A 23,434-nucleotide genomic window follows, 5' to 3' on the forward strand; every position below is an offset into this window, starting at 1 on the left:
CAGAATTACCTGGAGCCCTCTCCAGCAGTCCTTATGAAACAGGCTCCCTGGGCAGCCATGAGAGTGAGATATGTAGAGTCAGAGGGGATGCAGCAAATCAAAGGGTCTGTGGATTTTCTACACTACTCCCCATTCAGTTTTATTCAGTGACTATGAAATGCAAGGGGCAGTGGATTGGCTTCCAAAGGAATGATGCATAACAGCTTAACTAGTGCTTCACCTATGGCATGGGCATCAAAGTAATGACCTGCTGAGCTCTACCATCCAACCACTGGTGCTGCCCATGGGGTTCAGAGTTGAGATCTGGCCACTCTTGGACTGCACCGCACATGGAGCTCACTCCAGTACTTGCCCCAAAACAGCAGAGTAACCGCTGCATGCAGCATGGCCTCAGAGTGCCTGTGAGCTGTTCCACCACTCTGGGGCCACGCTGCCCTCAGCACCTGATCCAGCACATGGCATTCACTCTGGCTGCTCTGGGATGTGCTGGATCTGGCATGTAGGGCTGATCTCTGGGTCTGATCTATCTGCCCCAAAGACCGGCTTGCAGGGCTGCATGAGTTTGACACCCTTGACCTATGGTACTGTGGTTAGAGTAGTATTATAGGAAGTTAGAGAGTTGTTACAAGTTCAAAACCACTTTAGTTAAGAGGGGAATCTAGAGTTTTCTGGGCCCTAAGCAGTCAACAACTTTCTATGAATTGGGAGTAAGATTTGGATGGCTCCTCCTCCTTCTCCAGACTTACCACTCATGTACATGTGCATGTAGCAGAGTGTGTATCTACCCCCCCCCCCCTGCTCTCCATCCCCTCCCCAGTGCATTTTTTTACTGTGTACATGCTTACCTATCCACACTGCAGAAGCAGGACCAGAAATGCCTGGGTATATGGCTAGAAAACTGCCACTTAGGCACACAAAGGCAATTAGAAATTTGCTCCAAATATTCCCTATAGCAGAAGTTGTCAACCAGGGATACACATACCCCTGGGAGTATGTGGGAAGGCCCTAGGGGGTACACCTGGGTGGGCAGGGGTGGAGTGTGGGCTGATGTGGCCAACTGGATGCAGGGGGAGGTGGGAAAGCTCACATTCATTGGCTTCCACTGCCACTCAGCATCCCATGCTGCTGCCACTCTGCATCTGGCCGCTCACCACCCCCTGCCACGGGGGTACACTTATTAAAAAGGGGACTGCTGGGGGTACATTTATTAAAACAGGTTGAAAACCCCTGCCCTACAGTATGGGGATCTATGCAGGTCTACAAGGACCTGCCCCTGGTATTAGACTCTGGGGATATGAGATCAGTGGAGAGACAGGAACCAAAATGCATTTGCCGTCTTGTGGGCAATTCTGATAGTTACACTAAATTTTCTTTAAAAAAAAAAATCAAGGTAGCTGTATGTCATACCTCCTTTGCCTTATCTTTCACCAGGACAAGGGTGGAATTCCACATGGAGCACGACTTCTGACTCTCACCCCATGTGACCTGGTTTGTAGAAACATAGTAACAGGAATTTCCTCCTCTCCACTGCCAGTGTGCAGGGCACAGTGGGCAGCTGACTCCTGGAGAAGAGAAAGAAAACAGCTTTTTGTCTGTAAATCCAGAAGTGTGCATTACAGAGCACAGTGAACTATACAGGCCAGTTCCCAATCTCTTTTTTTGTGGTAACTTCACTTCTGGATTCACCTCCCTCATTCCATGTAGACGACGACTAAAGTATTGTGATCCCATTTGGGTCCAGACTCAGATATGGGGAGGAGCTGGGCTACAGTCTTTAGCTTGAGGTTGATTAGTAGATGCAGTTGGCATTCATTCTGCCTGAAGGCATTGCAGAGATGAACCCTATAGACTAACTGAATCAGAGGGGCATAAGCTTTCATGAGCATATTCTCATTTCATAATTGTTTCCCAGTTTTGGGGGGTTTTTTTGTTCTTGTTTGTTTTGTTTGTTTGTTTTATTTTGGGGGGAGCGGTTTGGAAGACATAATAATCAGGGTTGTTTTACTTGTCAGAGGGGAGCTAACCAAGGCTTTGAGGCTCTGCTGTGTTTGGGTTGACCAATAAAGTTCTTTTTTGGCCCTTTTTTCAGCTTTGGTGTGTGTGATTTTGGGTGCAGTTCAGCTCTCTGAAGAGATAAGTCCCTCTCTAGAAGTTAGGACAGAAATCAGCTCTCTGCAGTATGCAAACATAAAACCAAAGGGGATGTGGGCCAAAAATTTGGATCTTGGGCTGCATCCAGATGAGTGTGAATATTTGGTTCCCTGGGGACAAGTAGTAGTGACATACCTTGTGCCTTGTCCCTGGGGAACACCTATGCTATGTGTACTCTGGAACATGGCAGTTTACCCCGGGTGGGGTAGAGGAAGCTGGGGCCAGCAACTTTCCTGGCCCCAACAGCCTTACCTGGGTTATTACTGGGAGCCTGGCCAGCAGCTGGAGCATGGCTCCAGCCAGCCAGGCTCTGGTTTTGGGCAGTGCATGCTGCCACCACATGCACTGCCCCATTTTTTTCTGTGCAAGGTAGCAATGCAGCAAATGCCTGAGTGTGTGGCACCACAGACTGCGGCTCCACATATAGCATGGCTGTGCTTCTGGACACGGCCTTGGAGTGCAAGAAGCCAATGTCTCAACCATGCTGGGGTTGGCTTCAGGGCTACTCCAAGACACTGTGTAAGGCTGGTGATCCCCTGGGAAATCTGTGACACAAGTGCAAAACTGCTCCATTTACCATTATTTTTCTTCTCCTTTTCCCCTTCCAGACACAAACTCTTTCTTATTTCTTGCAACTTTGAGAAATTTGTTTGCAGAACTTCCTTCATTTGCTTGACTTCTTCAGCTTCTCTCTCTTTATCCTTGGTAGCCTGGAAAACTGCAATTCACAAATCATGTTCCAATATAATCTTTTCCAAACCCAAGGGAAGGGGACACAGAAGACAGCATTTCATTATTTGGTTGGCTACTAGAACAAATTTAATTTGTAACACTGAATTCTGCTCCTGCCTTGAAATTTCTTTTTTCTTGCTTGCTTTCACTAAGGGTATTATTCAGCTATAGTATTATTAGCCTGACAAAAACATTTGTATAGGCTACTTTTTATTACTTGAATATAAATCAATTATGAACGTGTTCCTTTCCTTTACCCTTTCCTTCTGTTATGGACCATTTGATTTCCTTGGTACATATATCTGTGTTTCTCAGATATGATAGTAAAGACCTCAAGGTTTTAGAGTTATTCTTTACTTAAATAAACAAGGGGGACACAACACGGAGGTGCCACCTTCGCAGCACTGATTTTTATCCAGCAGTCATATCCAAGTCTTTTTTTTTTTTTTTTAACAACTCTATGCAGTGAAACAGATGTGAATCCAGGTCTTAATGGGACAGTATGTCACAGCACAAAAAAAATCACTTCCCTGACTTGCATAAAAGTTCTCACCTTGGGCAGATTAAGAGTCCAAGCAGTAAAAGAGCTTTGGAGACTAAACTCTTTTGTAGCAGTGGCACTCCTGGAACAGGACCACAGAACAGCTGTGCTGGAACAGTTGAAACAGTGGTGTGGGAAGCTGGCATTGCCACAGTCCAAGAACTGCCTACTCTCTGACTAAACCAAGCATTTCAGCCCAGAGGGGATGCCAGCCTGGACTTTTCCATGGCCTCTGCAATGAACAAATACGTGAAAATGTGTAGGTACTTACACAGGACCGCCAGGGCTGCCAGCCCTACCAGCAATAGCAGGCACAGGGTGATTGAAGTCAATGCAGCCACACGCCATTTGGAGGATAAATTGGGACATGCTGAAAGAAAGCCAACAATGAGAGACAAACACAGGTGTAGCTTGGAAAGCCCTTACTCTGTGCCCATGCTGTTTCCCACTCTTTTGTTTTCCTTCTCAGTTCCCATGTGCCTGCAAAGCCACAAATCCAGGTTCTGACAGTGCAGCATCTGGTACAGGAATCCCACTGGGCAGTGGTCTATACACAAGGTGCCCACTGCCTGCCTTCCATGATAAGGAGTTGCAAATGATCAGCTTAGACCTCTGTGTGGCTGACACCCCCATTGCACTCTGTCCGCACAGTTCTCTCGGACCTGGCATTAAAGATGCCATTATCTGACTCCCCTCCCACAAAAACATTTCCCAGGTCAGAGAAGTAGGCTTGGCGGTGAAGGGAGATATTACTTCCATTCCCTGTAAATGTAGGAATACCATTCCCCCTAACAATTACACTGTGACAGGCCACACTTAATGGCATGCATTGTATCTCCTCCTTGTTGACCAGCCTCCTGGCAATTGAGGAAACAACAGCACTGAACTCCTCCTCCATGCCCTTCCCCACTATCAGCTACTCCCTCTTCCTTCACTAGTCACCACCCACTCTACCTTAAATGGTGTTTGTTCTTCCTACCTGAAGGGGTGTATATACCTTTCTGGGCCCTGCAGGCAGGCACCTCTCTCCCCTCAGGCTTTTCTACAGCCCTGTCCTGAAGGTTCCCCTACCATTGATTCCAAAATAGAAAAAGGCATTACACTTTCTGGACAGTGCCCCATCCATTAGGCTATAGGTGTTTTGTGGTGTCTGAGGGAGAGGCTGTTCCCACCCCATCTGGTTGCATCTCCCACTGTGCAGAAAAAAAAACCAAGATTCCTTGGTCAGGCAAGAGAGAAGGAAGAAGTGAGCATGACTCTCTTGCTTAGCAGCAAAGATGCTCTACAGACCAAGACCTAGGGCTCATCCCTTGCTCCAAAGACAGTTTGTGCATTTTATACTAAATGGTCACTGAACACAAAGCCTAAGCACAGCCCTACTAACCACAAGTCCCAGTGTTGTTTGTTATACCTTTATGATTCCAGAGTGCCGGGGGGTAGGGAGGATAGAGTGTCCCAGATCAGAGAGCACAGCACTACTGTAACCCTTCTGCGAGGCACTGGACAGCAGTAGCAAGACCCAGGCTCAAATTCAGGGCTTTTATGCAGACTTCTAGTTTGACTCAAGCTCTCTCCAGAAACCTGGTAAAATAAAATTTAACTGTGTTCCAAAGGGAATGCACACCCCCACTCACAAGCACTAGTCAGCTATTGGTTTCTAAGAGGGGAACATACAAAAATACTATCCTAAAAATACCTTTTTCAGATCAGTATTACCTGAAGCTACAAACAGTTAACACTCTGAGGCTGTGTGTAGACAAAACAAGTGGTGTGTGTACATAACACTTTAAAATGGGCTAAATGCTTTTGCACTGCTTTAATGGTGCCGGTGTTTGCACGCATTGGCAGTGTATTGTCCATTAATTCCAGCCGCTGTAGGAAATTCAGCAGTGTAATGTGCCTTAAATGACTTGGGATGCAGCAAACTGAAACTCCTTTGAAACACCAGCCTCCGTGCAGCTCCTTGGCTCTGCAGGAAGCCCTGCAGATGGCCTGGCAGCAGCCCAGGAAACCAGGATCTACGCAAAAGAAGCGTCAGGCCTGATCCCCGCTTCCCCCCTGCCTGCCTGAGTTGTGTGGGGGCCCGGTGCTTCCCTCTGTGGCTGCAGTGCCCCCCAGGACTGCCCAAGCCGGGTGCCTGAGGGCAGGTGCCACCTGTGGGGGTGCCACTGCTGCCATGGAGGGAAGAACCAGCCCCACACCTGCAGCCCAGGGATCACTCAATTCACCCGCAGCTTGCCCTTCCCTCCCCACTAGAGAGGCAGGTAAGTCAGCAGGGTGTGTGCACAACACAGGCTTTAAATCAGCCCTAAATTTAAGCAGTGTTTTTTAAAACCCACTGCTTCAATTTAGGGCCCCTGTTTCATCTACACACACTCTGAGTCATCACCAGTATAATCCAGGGGCACTACCACTTAACCCAGGGCACGTGTATAGATGCCCTATGACTGCTCTGATACATTCTAATGCATCCTATGTGCTTGAGCGTGCTAACTAGAATGCTCCAGTAGCCTCAAGTTCACTTGTATTCAGCATCCCCACCTTTCAAAATAGTGGCAGGGCACTTTAAACCCTATCAAACAACCTGCTGCCATTTTGAAGTTCAGGATGCTGAATACGAGACACTGCAGGCGTTTTACTTAGAGCAGCTCCTGAAAGCCGCTTGAATTAAAACACTCCCACCCCCCAACCCTGGAGCACATGTAACCAGCCAAAGCTGCTGGGAGGGCCCTACCTTTGTGGCCACCTGGATGTCCATGGGCAGAGACTGCATCTGAGGCCTGAAAATTTAAAGTGGCGTAGCCTTCCTCATCCTGCATCTCCAGACCTCTGTGCTGCCTTGCAGAACTGTTAGCTGCTGAGGGTTGAAGACACTCTAAGTAGCCTGCAACACCAGGAAGTGATTAATGCTTCCACATTTCAGCCAAACCCACACAGTCAACTCAAGCCAGATTTGAAATAAGCTTCAGTAGTAAATATAAGATGGTCTGGGTTAGGGTTTTGTTTTTCTCTTTCTTTTTATTGAAATTGATGCAGTTTTGGAAGGTGAAATTAAAAGAACCATCAACTAAAGGTTTCAAAAGGACCATCAATCAGATTTTTCAGTTTTCTGACACTGCAGTTCCAAAAGTCCTTGAGAAGTATGAGACAGGGCCCCATTTTGGGGGTGAGGAAACTGCTCAGATTGAACACACTAGGACACCTACCTGGCACTTACACAGTTTCGGGGGCATCCAATTCACTAAGCCTATCCACCCTTTTGGAATCCCAGAAAAATTGCATACAGGTCCTTTTTTATCAGGCCCTCCTCAAAGCCTGAAGGACATCAATCCAACTCCAGCTTTAGAGGTGTGAGTTGTGCTTACGCCCTCAGTGGAGCAGTAGCCACCCTGCTGTCCTCTATCAAGTGTATCCTATGTCTATAATTAAACCATTCATTTGAGGAAAGACTAGGGAATCTTTTCACATCACTGACCCACACTGCCTTGGTCTCGCTGTATTTTTGGCCCCATATATCCTCCCCTTCTGGTTGCCCAGGGGGCTAGCCTCAAGTGGAGGGTTGGTGAGTGTCCTGAGCAATGCCTAGTCCATGAGCAGCTACTTAAAGAACTTTGCTGAGAACTCCTAGGGTACTTGTCCACATTACACCACTCCTGTTACCACGTTCCACTTTTCCTATTTCCATGTGACAAAAATTGCCATTAAGCTAGCTAAATAGCATCTGTGTATCCACGATGTCAGTTGATTTGATCATTTTAGATTTTTTTCATGGTAATGTAAAACCTTTGACATGTTTTATTTTTAGTTCCTGAATTTCTTCCATGAGGGTTTTTGTTTGTTTGTTTGTTTTTTGTTTTAAGCCCATGCAACTCCAGGCTCTAGTGCCTCCAAGATCCTCCATCTGCCATCTGTACACTTAGCTGCTCAGCTTCATGGCAGAGGGGGGTTGGAAAGAACCCAAGCTGCCGCCTGCAGCTCAGAGCTTTGATCCCTCTGAGACCCACTGCACACCACTCCTGGGAAGGTAAGGGGGCTGCGAATCAGGAGTGAAAGGCACAGGCAGTGCATGTTGTGGGCTGTGCTAAACTGTTATATGTGGACATACACCCCCAGAGCTGGGTGCAATCTCAGCCCTCCCCATGCACTGTTATATGCTGGGCACATATCTGTCATTCCCATGCACTCTTATATGCAGCTATTACACCCCAGGGCTACCCCATGCCATGCCGCACTGGGGGACTCTCTTGGATACCCTTTCCATATGGGCTGGACCAGGGAGAATTTCCAGCTGTAATTCCAGCCAAAAAAAACCCAGCCCAGTTCCAGGAAAACCAGAAAGCTAGAAAAACCAGAGAGACATGGCATGGGGTAGCCCAAGAAAGATTTCCTCCTCTAATCCCAGCCCAAAAGAAATTCCATTTTTGAGCCCATATACGTAGTACAGTGGGTATGGGGGGAATCTCACAAACCATGCTTTGGGCTGGGCAAGACTCTGGCCAGAGATATCCAGGAGGTTTCCCCAGTCCCACAGAGGTATACTGTGTGGTAGCCCAAGAATGATTTCTAGCCATACTCCCAGCCCCCAAATCCAGTTCCTTATTCGCACAAACCACGCTTTGGACTGGGCAGGACTGTGGTCAGGGTTCTTTACTTAGCACCGTGGCTGGGATGCTGCCAGTTGGCAGCCTGGCATGGCCGTGCTTTTGTTTGGGCCAGGCAAGACTCTGTTCAGGAATGTCCAAGAGAGGTGGCATGCTGCCATGGTTTCAGATGGCCCAGAAAGGATTTCAATTTGTAATCTCAGCCCAAAAGCCAGTTTCTTACTCGAGCCCATATACTTAGTACAGTGGACATGGTGGGGCACTGTCAGTTGGCAGCCTGGCATGTACAAACCATGCTTTGGACTGGGCAGGACTGAGATCAGGGTTCTTTGGGAGAGGCCTACAGTGGCAAGGACAAGAAGTTATGGGTGCACCCTATCCTGACTGGCCACCAAACCATTGCCAAGCCTGGTCTTTCTTCTCTCCCCCCCGCCCCCATCCCGCTTTTTGACAACGCCTATTTTAAAGCCAAAAAAATGGGGTACAATCTGAGTTATAGGCACTCTTTCTCCCTCACAGACTTTGCGAATGAATGGAGTCGCCAGCATTTCTGGGTGACAGAGACGCTGCCCATGCCAGCGCTGCCCCCGCACCCTTTGCCCCACTTTGGCACCATGCAGCCCATCCGGCTTTCCAACGGGGATGCGCACCAGGGGCTTCATGCCTCATCGGTTAGCTTTGCATGGGTGCTGGTTTTAGGGTGACCCCACTAGTCACCCAGGCAGTTCCCTTATTGCTAGGACAGCTTCCCCTGACACTGACCACAGCACCGATATTTGGGTTGTCTCTCAGCCCTCCCCATACACTGCTATATGTAGCAGTTACACCCCAGAGCTGGGTGCATCTCTGCCCTCCTGACTGATACGTAGCCATTACATCCCAGAGGTAAGGCCACCGCATGCCATGCCTCTCACACTGGGCACTCTCCGGGACACCCTTGACCATATGGGCTTGCCCAGAAAAGATTTCCAGCTGTCATCCCAGCCCAAAAATCAGTTCCTCATTCAAGCCCATATACTTAGTATAGTATGCATGGGAGGCTGTGAATTGGCACCCTGGCATAAACAAACAGCAAAACTCTAGTCAGGCAAGACTCTAGTCAGAGATGTCTGAAAGAATACCCCAGTGGCACAAAGTCATGGTATAGGGGTCTAAGAAGGATTTCCATCTCTAATCCCAGCCCAAAATAGATTCCTTATTCGAGCCCATATACTTATTATAGTGTACATGGGGGGCTGACAATCAGGCCACACTTTGGGCAGTGCAAGACTCTGGTCAGAGGTATCCAGGAGAGTCCCCTGGTGGTACACAGGCATGGTGGATGCAGAATATTAATTTACATATTATTTGGTAAATATGCATAGCTAATGAAATTCTCTCTTTAGAATGTGTAATACATTAATAAGAAGTTTTTATTGGGTCTAGATTAGCTTTGAAAAAGGAACTGGAAACCAGGAATAAGGACCTGGGACTTAAAGGAACACGAACCTCATGAACTATAGCATGTGGCCTTGGTGTTGGCCACCCCCAAACAGTGGATGATGAGAACAGTCACTGCCAGCCAGGGTTCCCTGTCCTACATCACCAAGGGGTGGGGGCTGTGTGGTGCAGATGTTCCTTGACCTTCAGTAGAGGCAGGCAGTTAGAAATTCAGGAAGCAAACCCTAGCATGTGGCCTAGGGTGCCCCAAAACAGTGGATAGTGACAGCAGGCCACTCACTGTGTGCAGGGGTCCTCCACAGCCCCAGGCCCGGGGAAAGAGGGGACTGGCAGGGAAGTTTGCAAGTGAAGTGTTCCTGGGACCTAAGACATTTGGTGTGTGGCTGGCTGATGAACAGAGAAACTAGAGTGCATGGCTGTTCAAGTACAAGTCACTGCTTAGCAGGCTTTTGCCAAATCTGGGAGAGAACCCTAACATGCATCTTTGAGTGCATGTAGTATGGGCCAGGTAGAAATGGGCAGATGAGAACCTGGTCACATTCACCACCAAATAATGCAAGGTTCTCCACCTTGGGAGGAAAAACCCGCAGCATGCTTATAGGCTTGGCAGTGCTGCACTGGCTAGCACTTTGGACGAAAAGGACTTGGGGGTCATGATTGACCACAAGATGAACATGAGCCTTCAGTGTGATGCTGCAGCTAGTAAAGCAAGCAAGGCACTGGCTTGCATCCATAGATGCTTCTAGAGCAAAGCCCAGGATGTCATTCTCCCGTTGTATTTAGCCTTGGTGAGGCCACAGCTGGAGTACTGTGTCCAGTTTTGGACTCCACAATTCAAAAGAGACGTGGAGAAGCTTGAGAGAGTGCAGAGAAGAGCCACGCATATGATCAGAGGTCAGGAAAACATACCTTATGATGAGAGGCTGAGAGCTATGGGACTCTTCAACCTGGAGAAGTGGTGGGTGATCTGGTGGCCACCTATAAGTTTTTCAGGGGTGCTCATCAGGATCTGGGGGAACATTTGTTCACCAGAGCACCCCAAAGGATGACAAGATCGAATGGTCACAAACTCCTGCATGACCATTTCAGGCTGGACATAAGAAAGAACTTCTTTACTGTCCGAGCCCCCAAGGTTTGGAACAGACTGCCACCAGAGGTGGTTCAAGAACCTACTTTGAACGCCTTCAAGAGACATTTGGATGTCTATCTTGCTGGGATCCTATGACCCCTACTGACTTCCTGCCCTTTGGGCAAGGGGCTGGAATCAATGATCTCCTGAGGTCCCTTCCAGCCCTAATGTCTATGAAATTTATGAAATCTATGAATAGGCCTTTGGCATACCGGAAGGTAATGCAGGAATTGGGATTTGTCTCTGTGAAGTGCTTGCTAGGGCATGGCTTCCTTTATACCTAATGGGGCAAGTGACAAGAAAGCAATAATATTGCTGGCCCTAGAACAGTCACATCTATAGGAAACTGTATGGTTTATTGAATCAGGCTGGTGTCTGTTCAAACTCCTGGAAAAACAGGTTTGGAGGTCTGCCTCAAGGCACAGACTGATGAGACCTGTAATCTGAGCTGCGGGGGAAACCAGAATTGATATGCAAATAGGGTTACTATGAAATGCTGATGGGACAATGCACTCTCAGATTTCAAGTCTCCCCACAAAAAGCAGACTTGGGGTCTGGACTCTGCAGCATAACATGACAAAAAAAACCATGTCTGACTCTATGAAAATAAAAAAAAATAAAATTGTTCAATCAAAAAGAGCGTGGCAACTATTTTTTCTTGCTTTGGGGTGCCTCTCACTTCCAATCCGCAGTCTCTGCCCCTCCTAGCGCTGCCACTGCCCTTCACTACCAACCCTCAGCCTCTACACCCCAGCCCTGCCAGTACCCTCACCCAGGGCCCAAGGGCGCCAGCCAAAAAGCAGCTTCGCTAGAGCACTGTTAATGCAGACAAAGCAATTCAAAGGGGGTCTGGGTTTTTGGTTGTAGCCGTGTTGGTCTGAGGACATAGGAAGGCAGGCAAGGTTCTTTGAGTAGATGTGATATCTTTTATTAGACCAACCGAGTAGTTGGGGAAACGTTCTTGGCACTGTTTTGGGTGCAGCCACCCTTCTTCAGACACAGGCAGTCTCTGCTGTTAAATTAAAGAAGAAATTAAAGAAGCTAAAAGTGTGGCAGGATGTTAGTGAAAAGGTAGATAGGGTTGGCACTCCAGGATTTGGCCAGAGTCACTCAACTGGTTTTACAGGTTCTGCTGAGGAATCTTAAGGTAATGGTCTGAGTGGGGATGGAAATGGTCCTCTCCAGTCCTACAGAAGGCACAATATACAAAAATAACACAGAAAACATGATCATGCTTTACAGCCAAGCCATTGTCCCCCAGCCCTGCTGGTTCCCCTCACCTCTCCTCACTCTTGCTGGGGTGGCCCTAGCTCTGAGGTGTAATGGCCACATATAACAGTGCATGGGGAGGGCTGAGATACACCCCAGAACTGGGTGCAATGGCCACATACAACAGTTTAGCACATCCCACACCATACACTGTTATATGTGGCCATTACAACCCAGAGCTGAGTGCATCACAGCACCCAAGCCTCTCCAAAAGCACATGACTCTCCTCTCCCTGCAGTGGCCTGAGGGTTGTGGCACGAGCACATGGGGGGCTGGTGGTTGGCTTGGGCCTGCAGCCCCCCTGCCCTTCCAGCCTCATCCCCCCTGCAAACCCTGACAGTGCACCTCACTCCCTACCTGCAGCCCTGCCCCTTCAGCCCAGCTTGTTCCCCTCACTCCTGACTTGCAGCACCCTTCACTCCCAGAAAGAGGCAGCAGTATGACTGTCAGGCAGAGCAATGGCAAGCAGAGGGTGGTCAAAGGGGGACAGGGACATGGTGCTGGAGATAAAAATAGGCTCAGAATGAACAGGAGTACCTGAGAAGAGGGGCAAGCCTGGAGGGGTAGAGGGCAGGAGGGGGAATAAGTATGTACGCTGCGGGGATATGACTAAAGATGATGATCTGCTAATGCAGCAGTTAAAAATGTGACATGCAAATAGACTAAGTGATAAAAATATTCCTCTCATTGAGCCTGGGCTCTTTCTTTTTTCACCTCAACCCATGCCATGTCCCTGCCATGCTGGGGGTGGGGGTGTTAGCTCATGCTGGCCACTGTGTGGTGACTGGGGCAGGGAGAGGGAGTTGAAGTAGGCTGATCACGCCCCTCCCCCCAGTCTCACTTTGGGGGAAGCTGTCCTGGTCACAGGGATCCCTGGTAGCCAAGGAATCTTAATCAACCTCGATAAGAACCCCAGCCCACCCCCATGCCGTTCTCAGCTTTGGAAAAAGTCCCGTTTTTTGACATGAGGATACAAAAGACAGATAGGAGTCACAGGATTCTTTCTGTTTTACATAAAATTCCTGTAGTAATGTTTCAATTCAGGCTTTAGCCTGGGTAGCCTGGGTACATGATACCAACATACAGGCAGGCAGCGGGGCTGGGGGAAAACAGCCAGACCCTTTGTGTACCCTTGCTTAGCCCTAAGCTTACCCAACACCCAGCGCCCAGTGCAGCAAGTGTGCAGAAAAAACGAGGGGGCAGAACTGCTTTGGGATCAGGCTTGGGTAGGGGGAGCAGCCCTTTCAGGAGGCCTGCAGTACAGATCTCCAATGCCAATCCAGACTTGTGAGGGGAGGCAGGCAGGCTCACTCTTGCAGACCTTTTAAAAAAAAAGATTTTCTGCCCCAACCAGCAGTGCCCCATGTAACAAGCAACAAGTGCCCAGAAAAAAAGCAGGAGGCTTTGCAGGGGAGGTGAGCAGCACTGCCTATTGAACTAACCCTCCCCCCCCCCCAAAAAAAAATTTGCGTCTCTCAAGCAAAACCACCAACAATTCCCCCCAAAAGCAACCCAGCACAACCCAAGAAAATAAACCAACCAAAATATCAAATCTTGTCTTAAAACGTCACTGTAACAGGCCACCCTCCCCAGCGCCTTCTTCTCTGGCAATCCGTGCCTTACCTGGGGCACCCTTGGAGTCTTCTTTGAAGTTTTTATGTCCCGCCCTATACTTGTCTGCCACGTCTTCATGGAAATTATTATGATGATATTCTTGCGAGCGGGAGACTGCCTATTGTATTTTGTATATTGGGGCCTTTCGCTTATGTGGGCCTGATACCTGTATTTCTCTAGCTAGGCCTCCCCATCTTAACCCACCAAACAGGGTTTGACTCCAAGGCTCTAGCCTTTTCCAGTGTCTTGAGACTCATGGCCCCTTTTCCTGCTCCAATCTGGAGCCTGGCCCCCATGGCTCAGAGGCCCGGGCACTGGGCCTACAGCCAGGGTATCACCAGTTCAAAACCAGCAGATAACCCTGGACTTGCACCCTCTCAGTCCAAAAAAACCAACCAAACCAAAATAAAGTTGTACCTCAGGTGCATCAGACCTCCGTGGCCTTGTTAAGATCGCGCCTTCAGGTGCTGGGGTCAGTGCACCGCAAAATCTTGCACCCCCACTGGCACTGGGGTCTATGTGCCCCCCAAATCCACACCCTCCCAGGTGCTGGGGTAGGTGCCCCAAAAGCTGCACCCTCACTGGCACTGGGGTCTGTGCCCCCCCAAAAGCAATGCCCTCACTGGCACCAGGTCCCCACTCCGTAGTGGGCCCCAAAATGAAGCTGCCTCCTTCCCCTAATAGCCTCACCTAAACCACTGGTGTTATTCAATAACCAAAAGAAAAAAAATAAGCAGTTCCATCCGTGGGCAATAACTGCCACCAAAAAAATGTGATTAAGGAAAGCAGCATGTCAGCTTACATTTGCAGGGTTCATGCTTCGGCTCCCCACTGTCAGCTACAGTCCTTGCTGTGGTGTGGCTGCCATCTCTCCAGGGCTTCCGTAGTTCCCCTCTTCTCACCTTTGGACCATTCACCAAACCTCTCCATGGAGCTCTGGGATGCACTCCTTCCCTTTGGCTGCTGGCCTCCCATTGCCGCTCTGCCCAGGGTTTTTATAGTCCTGGTCTGCCCCTTCCAGTCAGCTGACTAGCTTGCCAGGCTCAGCTGTCAACCCCTTCCTCACCAGCACTCCATGCCCAGAAAGATCTGACCTTAAAGGGGCAGACCTGTCTTCTGGTGACAGGGCTTGGGTTCCCTGTTACAGTCACCTAGCAGTAAAGTAGTCCTGAAAGGGCAGGAGGGTAAAATTATTTTGATGAGCCCCCTAGTTCATTTTACTAGCTATAGCATAATAAGCTATTGCATGGTAAATCACGCCCACGTTACTTATTTATCCATCTTAAACTAAGAAATAAAAATTAAACCAGGAACATTTTTAGCAACTAAATGCCAAGTATGCAGACAAGGGCCTCTAGATACAGGCTGAAACCTCCCCTGTGTGAGGAGGGTCTGAAGTGTGAGTCCTTCCACTTCTTGGACGAATGCCTTGGCTCCTGAGGCAAAAAGGGGTGGGGTTGTCTCCTTGCTGTGGCTTTCTACGACTTCATAGATTTCATATACATTAGGGCTGGAAGGGACCTCGAACATCATCAAGTCCAGCCCCCTGCCAAGTCCAGCCCCTGTGGCCAATATCTTTTGTTGCTTGCATCTACTATTCTAAGAAACTGCTGTAGGAGTGGATGGCAGGCTAGATGACTAGAGTCTGCTCTGCCAACAAGACTCAGAAAACACAATGCCATATCCCTTGTGTATATCGGATTCTGGTTTTAACTTTTTGTTCTCAGTTAAAAAGTTCTGCAATCTGCCTGTCTGTCTATATATACTGTATTTACTTGCAAGATTACCCTGAACATAAGATGAGCCACCAATAATTAGAATCTACAAATTACAATTCTATAAATTGATTATAATTTTCCATGTATGTATTCCAATTATTGGAGGATCATTTTAAATCCGTGCCCCTACCTCCCACTACTGTAGGTGGTGAAGGGAGATTTGATGAAGGCAGTGATGGGGCAGGCAGTGGGGGACAGACAGTAGGGGGGCACATGACAGGGCAGGTGTTAGGGGAGAGTAGTGTGGAGGTGGTGGAACAGGCAGTAAAAGAGGCAGGCAGCTTTCCCCCTGCTACCTGATTCCACGCCCTCACTTTACTCCCCATTGTGCTTGCCCCATCTGTCCAGCCTCAGGCTGTCCTGATTCCCTATTCCCTTGCTCCAATATCCACCCCTCAAGACTCAGGTCCCTGCCCCCACTTCCTCCCATCTCCCCCACCTGCCCCTCCGCTGTTGCTGAGTCTCCTGGCATGAAGGAAAGGTAAGGAGTACAGCAGAGGGGAGAGAGATGGAAACAGTGTGGGCAGGATGTAGGAGAGACTAGGGGCTGCAGGGGAGGAGTGGCGGGATGTGCAGAGGCAGTGTTGGGAAGGGCAGGCAGCAGCGGCGGCTCCAGATCCAGATCCAACCCCAACCCTGGGATGGGGCCAGGCCACAGCAGATGCCTGCCTCCCTGCTGCCTTGTGTTGACTGGAAGACAAGGGGCTTTTTCCCTCATGTTAAATAGGGAGGGAAAACTTCATCTTCTAATCAAGTAAATAGGGGTGTGTGTGTGTATAGAATATGTATAAATATGAATATCTATATCTCTGTCAGTATCTCTAAAATGCTCTGAAGGCTCTCCATGGAGAGAATGGGAGAGGAGCTGTGGGCAGAACATAATTTATCTTCTGAGGTGACACACAAACGTCTTTTGCTAAGGAGCCATATAACCTTAGGCATGTAGTAGGTAGAATAGAAACCAGGTCTTTGTTTTAACATTTTCAAAATTAAGTTTTCTGTCTTTTTGCTTCAAAATGGCATTTTTATTTTTAAAAAATGACCTACATTTTAAAACAAACAAACAAACAAACAAACAAAAATGAAACAAAATCCCAAAGAAATAAACTAATGCAAAAGCAAAACACTTTGGGACAGAAAAAACTTTTCAGCTTCGCCCCAAATGACTCTTTTTTCCCCCATTCCGTTGCATTTTTAAAAAAAATCTATTTGATGTGATCTGAACTAAACTTTTTCCCCAGCTGTTCACTTTAGCCACTGAACTGAAATATCCAGTGGTCACCTAGCTCTCCTCCATCTAGCTAGTATAACAACCTGGCTTAGGAAAATAAGGTACAGCTGTGGCTACCATGAACTCTGGGGTCATATATTTCAGAGATTTCATATACACGAGGGCTGGAAGGGACCCCGGAGGATCATCAAGTCCAGCCATCTGCCCCAGGGGCAGGAAGTCAGCAGGGGTCATAGGATCCCAGCAAGATATACATCCAAATGTCTCTTGAAGGCATTCAAAGTGTGTGCTTGAACCACCTCCGGCAGCAGGCTATTCCAGACCTTGAGGGCTCCGACAGTAAAGAAGTTCTTTCTTATGTCCAGCCTGAAATGGTCATGGAGGAGTTTGTGACCGTTTGACCTTGTCATCCCTTGGGGCACTCTGGCGAACAAATATTCCCCCAGATCCTGGTGAGCACCCCCGATAATCTTGTAGGTGACCACCAGAACACCCCTGAGCCTGTGCTTCTCCATGCTGAAGAGTCCCATGGCTCTCAGCCTCTCATCATAAGGTCTGTTTTCCTGACCTCTGATCATGCGCATGGCTCTTCTCTGCACTCTCTCAAGCTTCTCCACATCCTTCTTGAATTGTGGAGCCCAAAACTGGACGCAGTACTCTAGCTGCGGCCTTACCAAAGCTGAGTACAACAGGAAAATGAGGTCCCAGGATTTGCTTGAGAAGCATCTATGTGTTTTGCTTGCTTTACTAGCCGCAGGTTTTTCCTCCCAAGGTGGAGAACCTTGCATTTTTTGGCATTAAACACCATCAGGTTCTCATCTGCCCATTTCATGAGCCTGTCAAAATCTGCCTGGATCACCCTTCTGTCCTCAGGTGTGGATGCTTTACCCCAGTGTTTGGTGTCATCAGGGAACTTGGCCAGTCCGCTTCTGACACCAATGTCCACATCATTGATAAAGATGTTAAACATTATAGGCCCAAGGACAGAGTCTTGAGGGACCCCACTGGTGACTGCACACCAAGATGATTGACTTTCATCAACCACCACCCTCTGGGTCCTACAGTGGAGCCTTTTCCCCAGCCAGCGGATCGTGGTGAGGTCGAGGCCACATTTGGCCAGTTTTGCCAAGAGGTGATCATGGGATACCAGATCGAAGCCTTTTTTAAAGTTGAGTTATATGGCATCAGTTTCTTCCCCCTTCTCCAGGTGATAGGTCACCTGGTTGTAAAAGGAAATGAGATTGGTCAAGCAAGACCTACCCACAACAAACCCGCACTGGCTATCCCTCAGGATGTTGCCATGAGATAGTCTGTTAAGGATGACTTCCTTTATAATCTTTTCCAAGACCTTCCCCAGGATAGAGGTCAGGCTGATGGGCCTGTAGTTTGCCAGATTCACTTTCCTCCCTTTCTTGAAGACAGGCACCACATTGGCCTTCTTCTAATCGCTGGGCATTTCACCAGAGCACCAGGACCAGGAGTTCTCAAAAATCCTTGCCAGGGGCTGAGCTATGATGCTTGCCAGCTCCTTGAGTACCCTGGGGTGTTAACCATCAGGGCGGGCTACTTGGTTCTCAGCTGTATTGATATCACAGGGTAAGTAGCAGCTAGACCAGTTTGCAGTAGCTTTCAGATCTCTCTAGTTTATATCAGGAGGCTGGCTGAGTATATAAATGGTTGAGAATCAGGAGTAACACAAAGATGGCATAAAGCCACGTTTGCTCATTGCCCTCCTGAACTGTATTGCTTTATGAAAGCTGGGTTCATCACCTGTAGCACACAGATGAATTCTTAAAACCCCTAAAAGCAATAGGGCTCCCAAATAAACTGTGATGTATACAGGCTGAAAGACAAAATAACTGTTCTGTGCCCAACCAAGGCAAAACCACAAGCTGGAGCTTGAAAGGGTAGTGTTTCATAGATCTTGAGACAGTTCTATGAAAAGAGGGAAGTCATTTTCAGACTGAAATATCTGGAGTTTCCTAAATACAGACAGAGTCTCTTACAACATACAAAATGGGCTTTGGAGTCAGAACTCATTATGAGTCTAGAACAGGCAGTAGTCATAGCTGTCACTGTTTTATTTAAAAAAATCTCTCACTAATTTTTTCAAGGAAAGGCCCCATTAACTGGATCATTCTCTCTCAAGGGCCAGGTACAAACATTACACTTTCATGCTATAAGTAATCGGAAGATGGTCTATACACATAACAACAGAAGTTCAGCACACACCGATTTGTTTAAAAATGGCAGAACCAGTCTAAGATTTGCCAGATCTCTTCCCCCTCCCCACAATCATCACCACCATCAAAGGACAAATGTGTGTTTTGTTCACTACTGATCTAATCTTTACTGCTTACAGAAAACCATGTAACAGATCAATTACACCACAGACTTTTTGAATGTCTGTACCTAGCCTAAAAGTTTTTTTCCAGAAGAGGCTTTGGCTTTGTCTTGACCTTCACAAGTAGGCATCAGAAACCTTCATATGTAGGAATCAGACCACTGAAGTCAGGTTTGTCCAAAATACAGCCCGCGGGCCGCCATGTGGCCCACCAAGCCATTTTATCTGGCCCAAGGTGCCTGCTCCACGCTCCACGGCAGAGGCGGGGCAACAGCGAGGTGAAGTGGGCAGGGCCGGCCCGTGGGCCCCAGCCAGCAGAGAGGGGAGGGGAGCTGCTTACCCCCGCGGGGCCGGGCTCATCCGTGAGCCAGGTCCCGCTGCCACTGCCCCGAGGGCTGTGCGGCGCGGGGCTGCCCCAGCTGCACCTGATTGAACAAGCTGGGGACAGTAAGTGCAACTTCTCCTCTGGCTCCGCCCCTTGCCTCCAGTGTGTGGCCGGGGAAGCTGCAGCATGGCCCTCACCCTGCCCGCATGTGTGGTGGACGGAGGCATGGGGTAAGTTCCCACACGGAGTTGGGGGTGCCTCGGGACCGGGCCGGGGCTGCGGGACACACAATTGCCGGAGCCAGGCTGGGCGGGAGGCAGGAGGAGCCCGGCCCAGAGGCTGCATTTGTCCCTCAGACTGGGACATCCAGGATAGAGAGATACAAGGGAGGGCACACATGCACACACACATGCACATACATACACACATGCACGCACACTGAAGTGTGTGGCAGTGAGCAGAGCCAGAACAGCTGTTAGGAGCACAGTGCCTTTCTCACCACAGCCAGGGCTGCAGACTGGGGCGCTGGCCAGACTGGGGGTTCTGCATGGGTTCTGTCTGACTCACACCTCTGGCCCTGGCCCTGTCTCCATCCTGACACCTGCAGCTGCATCCTGGCCATGAGTTCCTGGCTGGGCAGGGGCAGCCAGCCCCAGCCTCACACTCCCCTCTCCGCTTAGGGCAGGATGTAGCCAGGCCAGACTGGGCTCTCCACATGGGGCTGCAATGCGGCTGACTTTGACTTAGCCCAGCAGCACACAGCCAGGATGCAGCAGCAGGTGCCAGAATGGGGCCAGAGCCATGAGTCAGAGCAGGGCAGACAGAGCACATGCAGCATCCCCAGCCTGGTCAGCACCCCAGCCCACAGCCCTTGCTCCAGTGACAAAAGTACCATGCTTCCCAGCACATCCCAATAGCTGCTTTGGCTCTGTCTGCTGCAACACACATGTGCTTGGAAGCACACACACATGCACATGCATGCATGCACGCACGCGCACACACACACACACACACACACACAGCCCCAACCCCGCAGCTCCCAGATTCTACCAATCTGATACTTTTGCTTAAATTTTCTCCAGTGGCTGGGACACTAAGACAGCCTATAAAATCTGGGACTGTCTCAGCCAGTCCAGGATATATGGTCACCTTCTGTATAAATAGTCTATATTATTCTAAAAAGTGCCCATATTTTGTTGCTTTGATTAGTTTCCACTCTGACTGATATCTTTTCCATATTTGATCTGTCGACTTACATTATGCTTCTTTCATTCGTTGAGAAGTGAGTAGAAGTGGAAGTATTTATTTTAGTCAAGTGTTTGGTATTATTTCAGTCTTGCTTTTATATTGTTTTTATTTTGGATTTTAAACCACATTTCCAGACCCATTTCATTGTCACTTCCTGCAACTTCATTGGTATCAAAGGTCATGTGACATCACTCACTGATGTGCTACCACTTCCTGTGAGGTCTTTGAATATGGCTCGCTGGCCCACTGGGTGATAAAAAGTTTGTGATCCAGCCCCACATTCAAAAAGGTTGGACACCCCTGACCAAAGTGGTGTATCATTCTTCACCAAATGCCATGGCCTCATAAGATGAAAATACAACTTGAAAGAGAACTGAGATGCTCTTTTTTTCAGAAAGTATAGTTCAGTGGTGTGAATTCTAATCTAGGGCAGGACCAGGCTACCAATGATTAAGCAGAAATTGCTATGATTTCACTTTGAACTCTCCATTAATCGATGGCTGGCTATCTCCTTCAGAGTGTAAAATTCTGCTTTAGAATCTGATCCTGTAAGCACTGGTTATCTGGCATGCTGGTTCCTCCCCTAAGTATCCCCATCCAAATCAGCAGTCAGGTGTCAAGAAACAATCACTCGGAAAAATTAATCTGAATTAACTAATGGTGTGAATTTAAAAGTGGGTGAACTGAACTACTCTACAGCTATTTGCATGCATAATTAAAGAGGCCTTCATTCAATTTAAAGCTTTGGAAGTTAAAAGCAGGTTAAAATGATACTGGAAATTTGAATTCTTATCTACACAGGAGGCTAATGCTATTTATTTTAATCCATTTTAACCACCATTTTAACTACTCTGTCCCCACATAGACAAGCCCTACCCACAACAGAAGAATTTTCAGGATTAGACTGCTATATTGTAAAGTCCTTGTGGTAAAGCTACTAACTTCTTCCTTTCTTTAAACAGAATAGTTAATAATGACAATAACACAACAGAACAAGATTCAAACCTGATATAACTCTAGCATAAGTGACAAAGATACACTGAGTCCCACCCTGCCTAAGCTTAAATTGAAAGCATTCCCCATCCCATCTAATTTAATCAGGATAAATAAATAGCAACGGAAAACGATCCATAGACACTGTACCTTCTTTCTCTGTATATTCAGGCTCTGTGATATTTTCCAGAGGGTAAGGCTCTTGAAATTTCAGATCTGCATATGTTATTTCCTCTGTCATGTCTGGTGTCGAGGGAAGCTTATGTTTCAATACAGAATGTAGAATGTAGAGTTTCTGAAGCTGATTAGGAAGAAACTTCTGAGCGCAGGTTCCTTTTAATGCATTGGTATATATCTAGTACAAATGAACTCGGATGTCAGAACAGTCTAGCCAAAGGCTTCCACTCACACAGGGTTACAAAGGAGAAAAATCTTCTCCCTTATCATTGCACTCTTACCCCTTCCTGTCCCCTCTGCTGTCTTTTGACCATTGAATCCTTTCTTTTGTTCTGTCTGCCACTGCTGAGGAAAGTACAGACTAGCTTCTGTAACTTCTGCAGTTAGTTTGCTAAAGAGGAAGCTATCAATCCTGAGTTGCAGATTCAGGGCTCACGCACAGAGTGGTATGCAAGCTTTAGGCAGCATCATAGTCATGCTTCATTGTTGGCAGCTGCAGGTCAGGATTCAGGTGATGCTCTGCTCCTTTGCTTTTATCAATAGCCACAGTCTGGTGTGGCGGTTTTGGGGCACAGTTGCAAGCAAAGAGCAAATGAGACAGTCCTACAGATTCCCCTGGGGAGGTGGCCAAGGTCCAATGGCAGGAGAGATTCCAGCACAGGCTGCACTGGACAAGGGGCCAGAGGTCATACTGGGCAGACCAAGGGTCATTTAAGTTCCTGTTGGTTACGATCCTGTGACACCCTCCTAGAACCACAGACCATAGCTCAGAGTGGTGAAACCACGCAGTGCTTGACGAAGGCAAGGATGTGTCCTGTTTCTTGTGCAACTGAGTTATTATGAAATGAAAGAAAGGCCGCACTGTGGGCAAGGTTATACCTAACTATTGCTGCCTAAACGGTTAATGGTAACAAGCGCAATCAAGTCCCCTTTCTGCCATATCAGACATGCTAAGAGTAATGAGTGTTAAAGCAAATGTGAATGAAATGTTTGCCCCCATCCAGGAGTAAAAATTGACCTGAGTGCCATTAAGAACCAGGCACTTTTTAAATTCATTGACAAGTAATATAAATATTGCCATTTATAATGGTGCATCCTGGCAACAGTCATCATAAACCATGGGCATAAGACAGTTCTTATAATAGCTTGAATTTTAATCATTTCAGATGCCAGCAACACAGGGAAGGAAATTTTAATTTACACGTAGCCAAATGGCAACTGGCCTTTCCAGGGAACCCAAACCTGTTAACATTCAACACCAGCTTCTCTTTACTGACTTTATTCAGTCAGTCAGTCAATTTATATACTGTTCTTCTCAACAAAAGCTCAGGGCAGTTTACAGTAAGAGGACAGAATAACGTATAAAACAGGAGAATGAACAAGAGAACAGAATAACTTAAAAAGGGAACTAGAGCATCAACATAAATTAGAACTCCCTAACATCCCTAAATATTATTCCAGCCTAGCTCTGTTTGTTAAATGTCTGCCTAGATGGTAAGTTCTTACCGTGTTTCCACAGCTAATTTGTGTTATGAATGTGCTGAAGTATTCAGATACCTAGGAACAACATGATCACTAAAATGTATTGATTAGAAAAGAAAAAACCATCACTACAGTTAGTGACTAAAACTAAAAATCGACCAATCCTTCATTTTTAAAATTAAAAAAAATTAATTATGTTTTTCCTAAAGGGAAACTATTTTGTGCCTTTAAAAATATTTATTCGGAGAATATCCTCGGTAAAAATATCAATGTCAAATTCTTTATGGGTGGTAGTGCCATGTGCATGTTTCCAAACTCAGTGGGATTTACTCTCCTAAATCATTTAGACACTTTTGAAAATCCTGCTGTAAATCAGTAT

The 23,434-nt window shown here is 47.6% G+C and overlaps 1 protein-coding gene across 1 annotated transcript in view; it reads right to left on the reverse strand.

The window, feature by feature from the left end:
- The window catches only part of LOC109283800 (C-type lectin domain family 12 member B), a 30,325-nt gene extending 8,292 nt beyond the window's left edge, over window positions 1-22,033 (reverse strand). Inside the window, exons 1-4 of the mRNA XM_019490288.2 lie at window positions 21,547-22,033; window positions 3,696-3,794; window positions 2,729-2,869; window positions 1,408-1,562 (exon numbers count right to left, since the gene is read on the reverse strand). Of these exons, the coding sequence (XP_019345833.1) occupies window positions 1,408-1,562; window positions 2,729-2,869; window positions 3,696-3,794; window positions 21,547-21,637 (486 nt within the window). The 5' untranslated portion in view covers window positions 21,638-22,033. The remainder of the gene's footprint in view (window positions 1-1,407; window positions 1,563-2,728; window positions 2,870-3,695; window positions 3,795-21,546) is intronic.
- Window positions 22,034-23,434: the final 1,401 nt, after the last annotated feature.

This window comes from Alligator mississippiensis, chromosome 4 (genome assembly GCF_030867095.1).
Source record: "Alligator mississippiensis isolate rAllMis1 chromosome 4, rAllMis1, whole genome shotgun sequence".
Classification (NCBI taxonomy): Eukaryota; Metazoa; Chordata; order Crocodylia; family Alligatoridae; genus Alligator; species Alligator mississippiensis.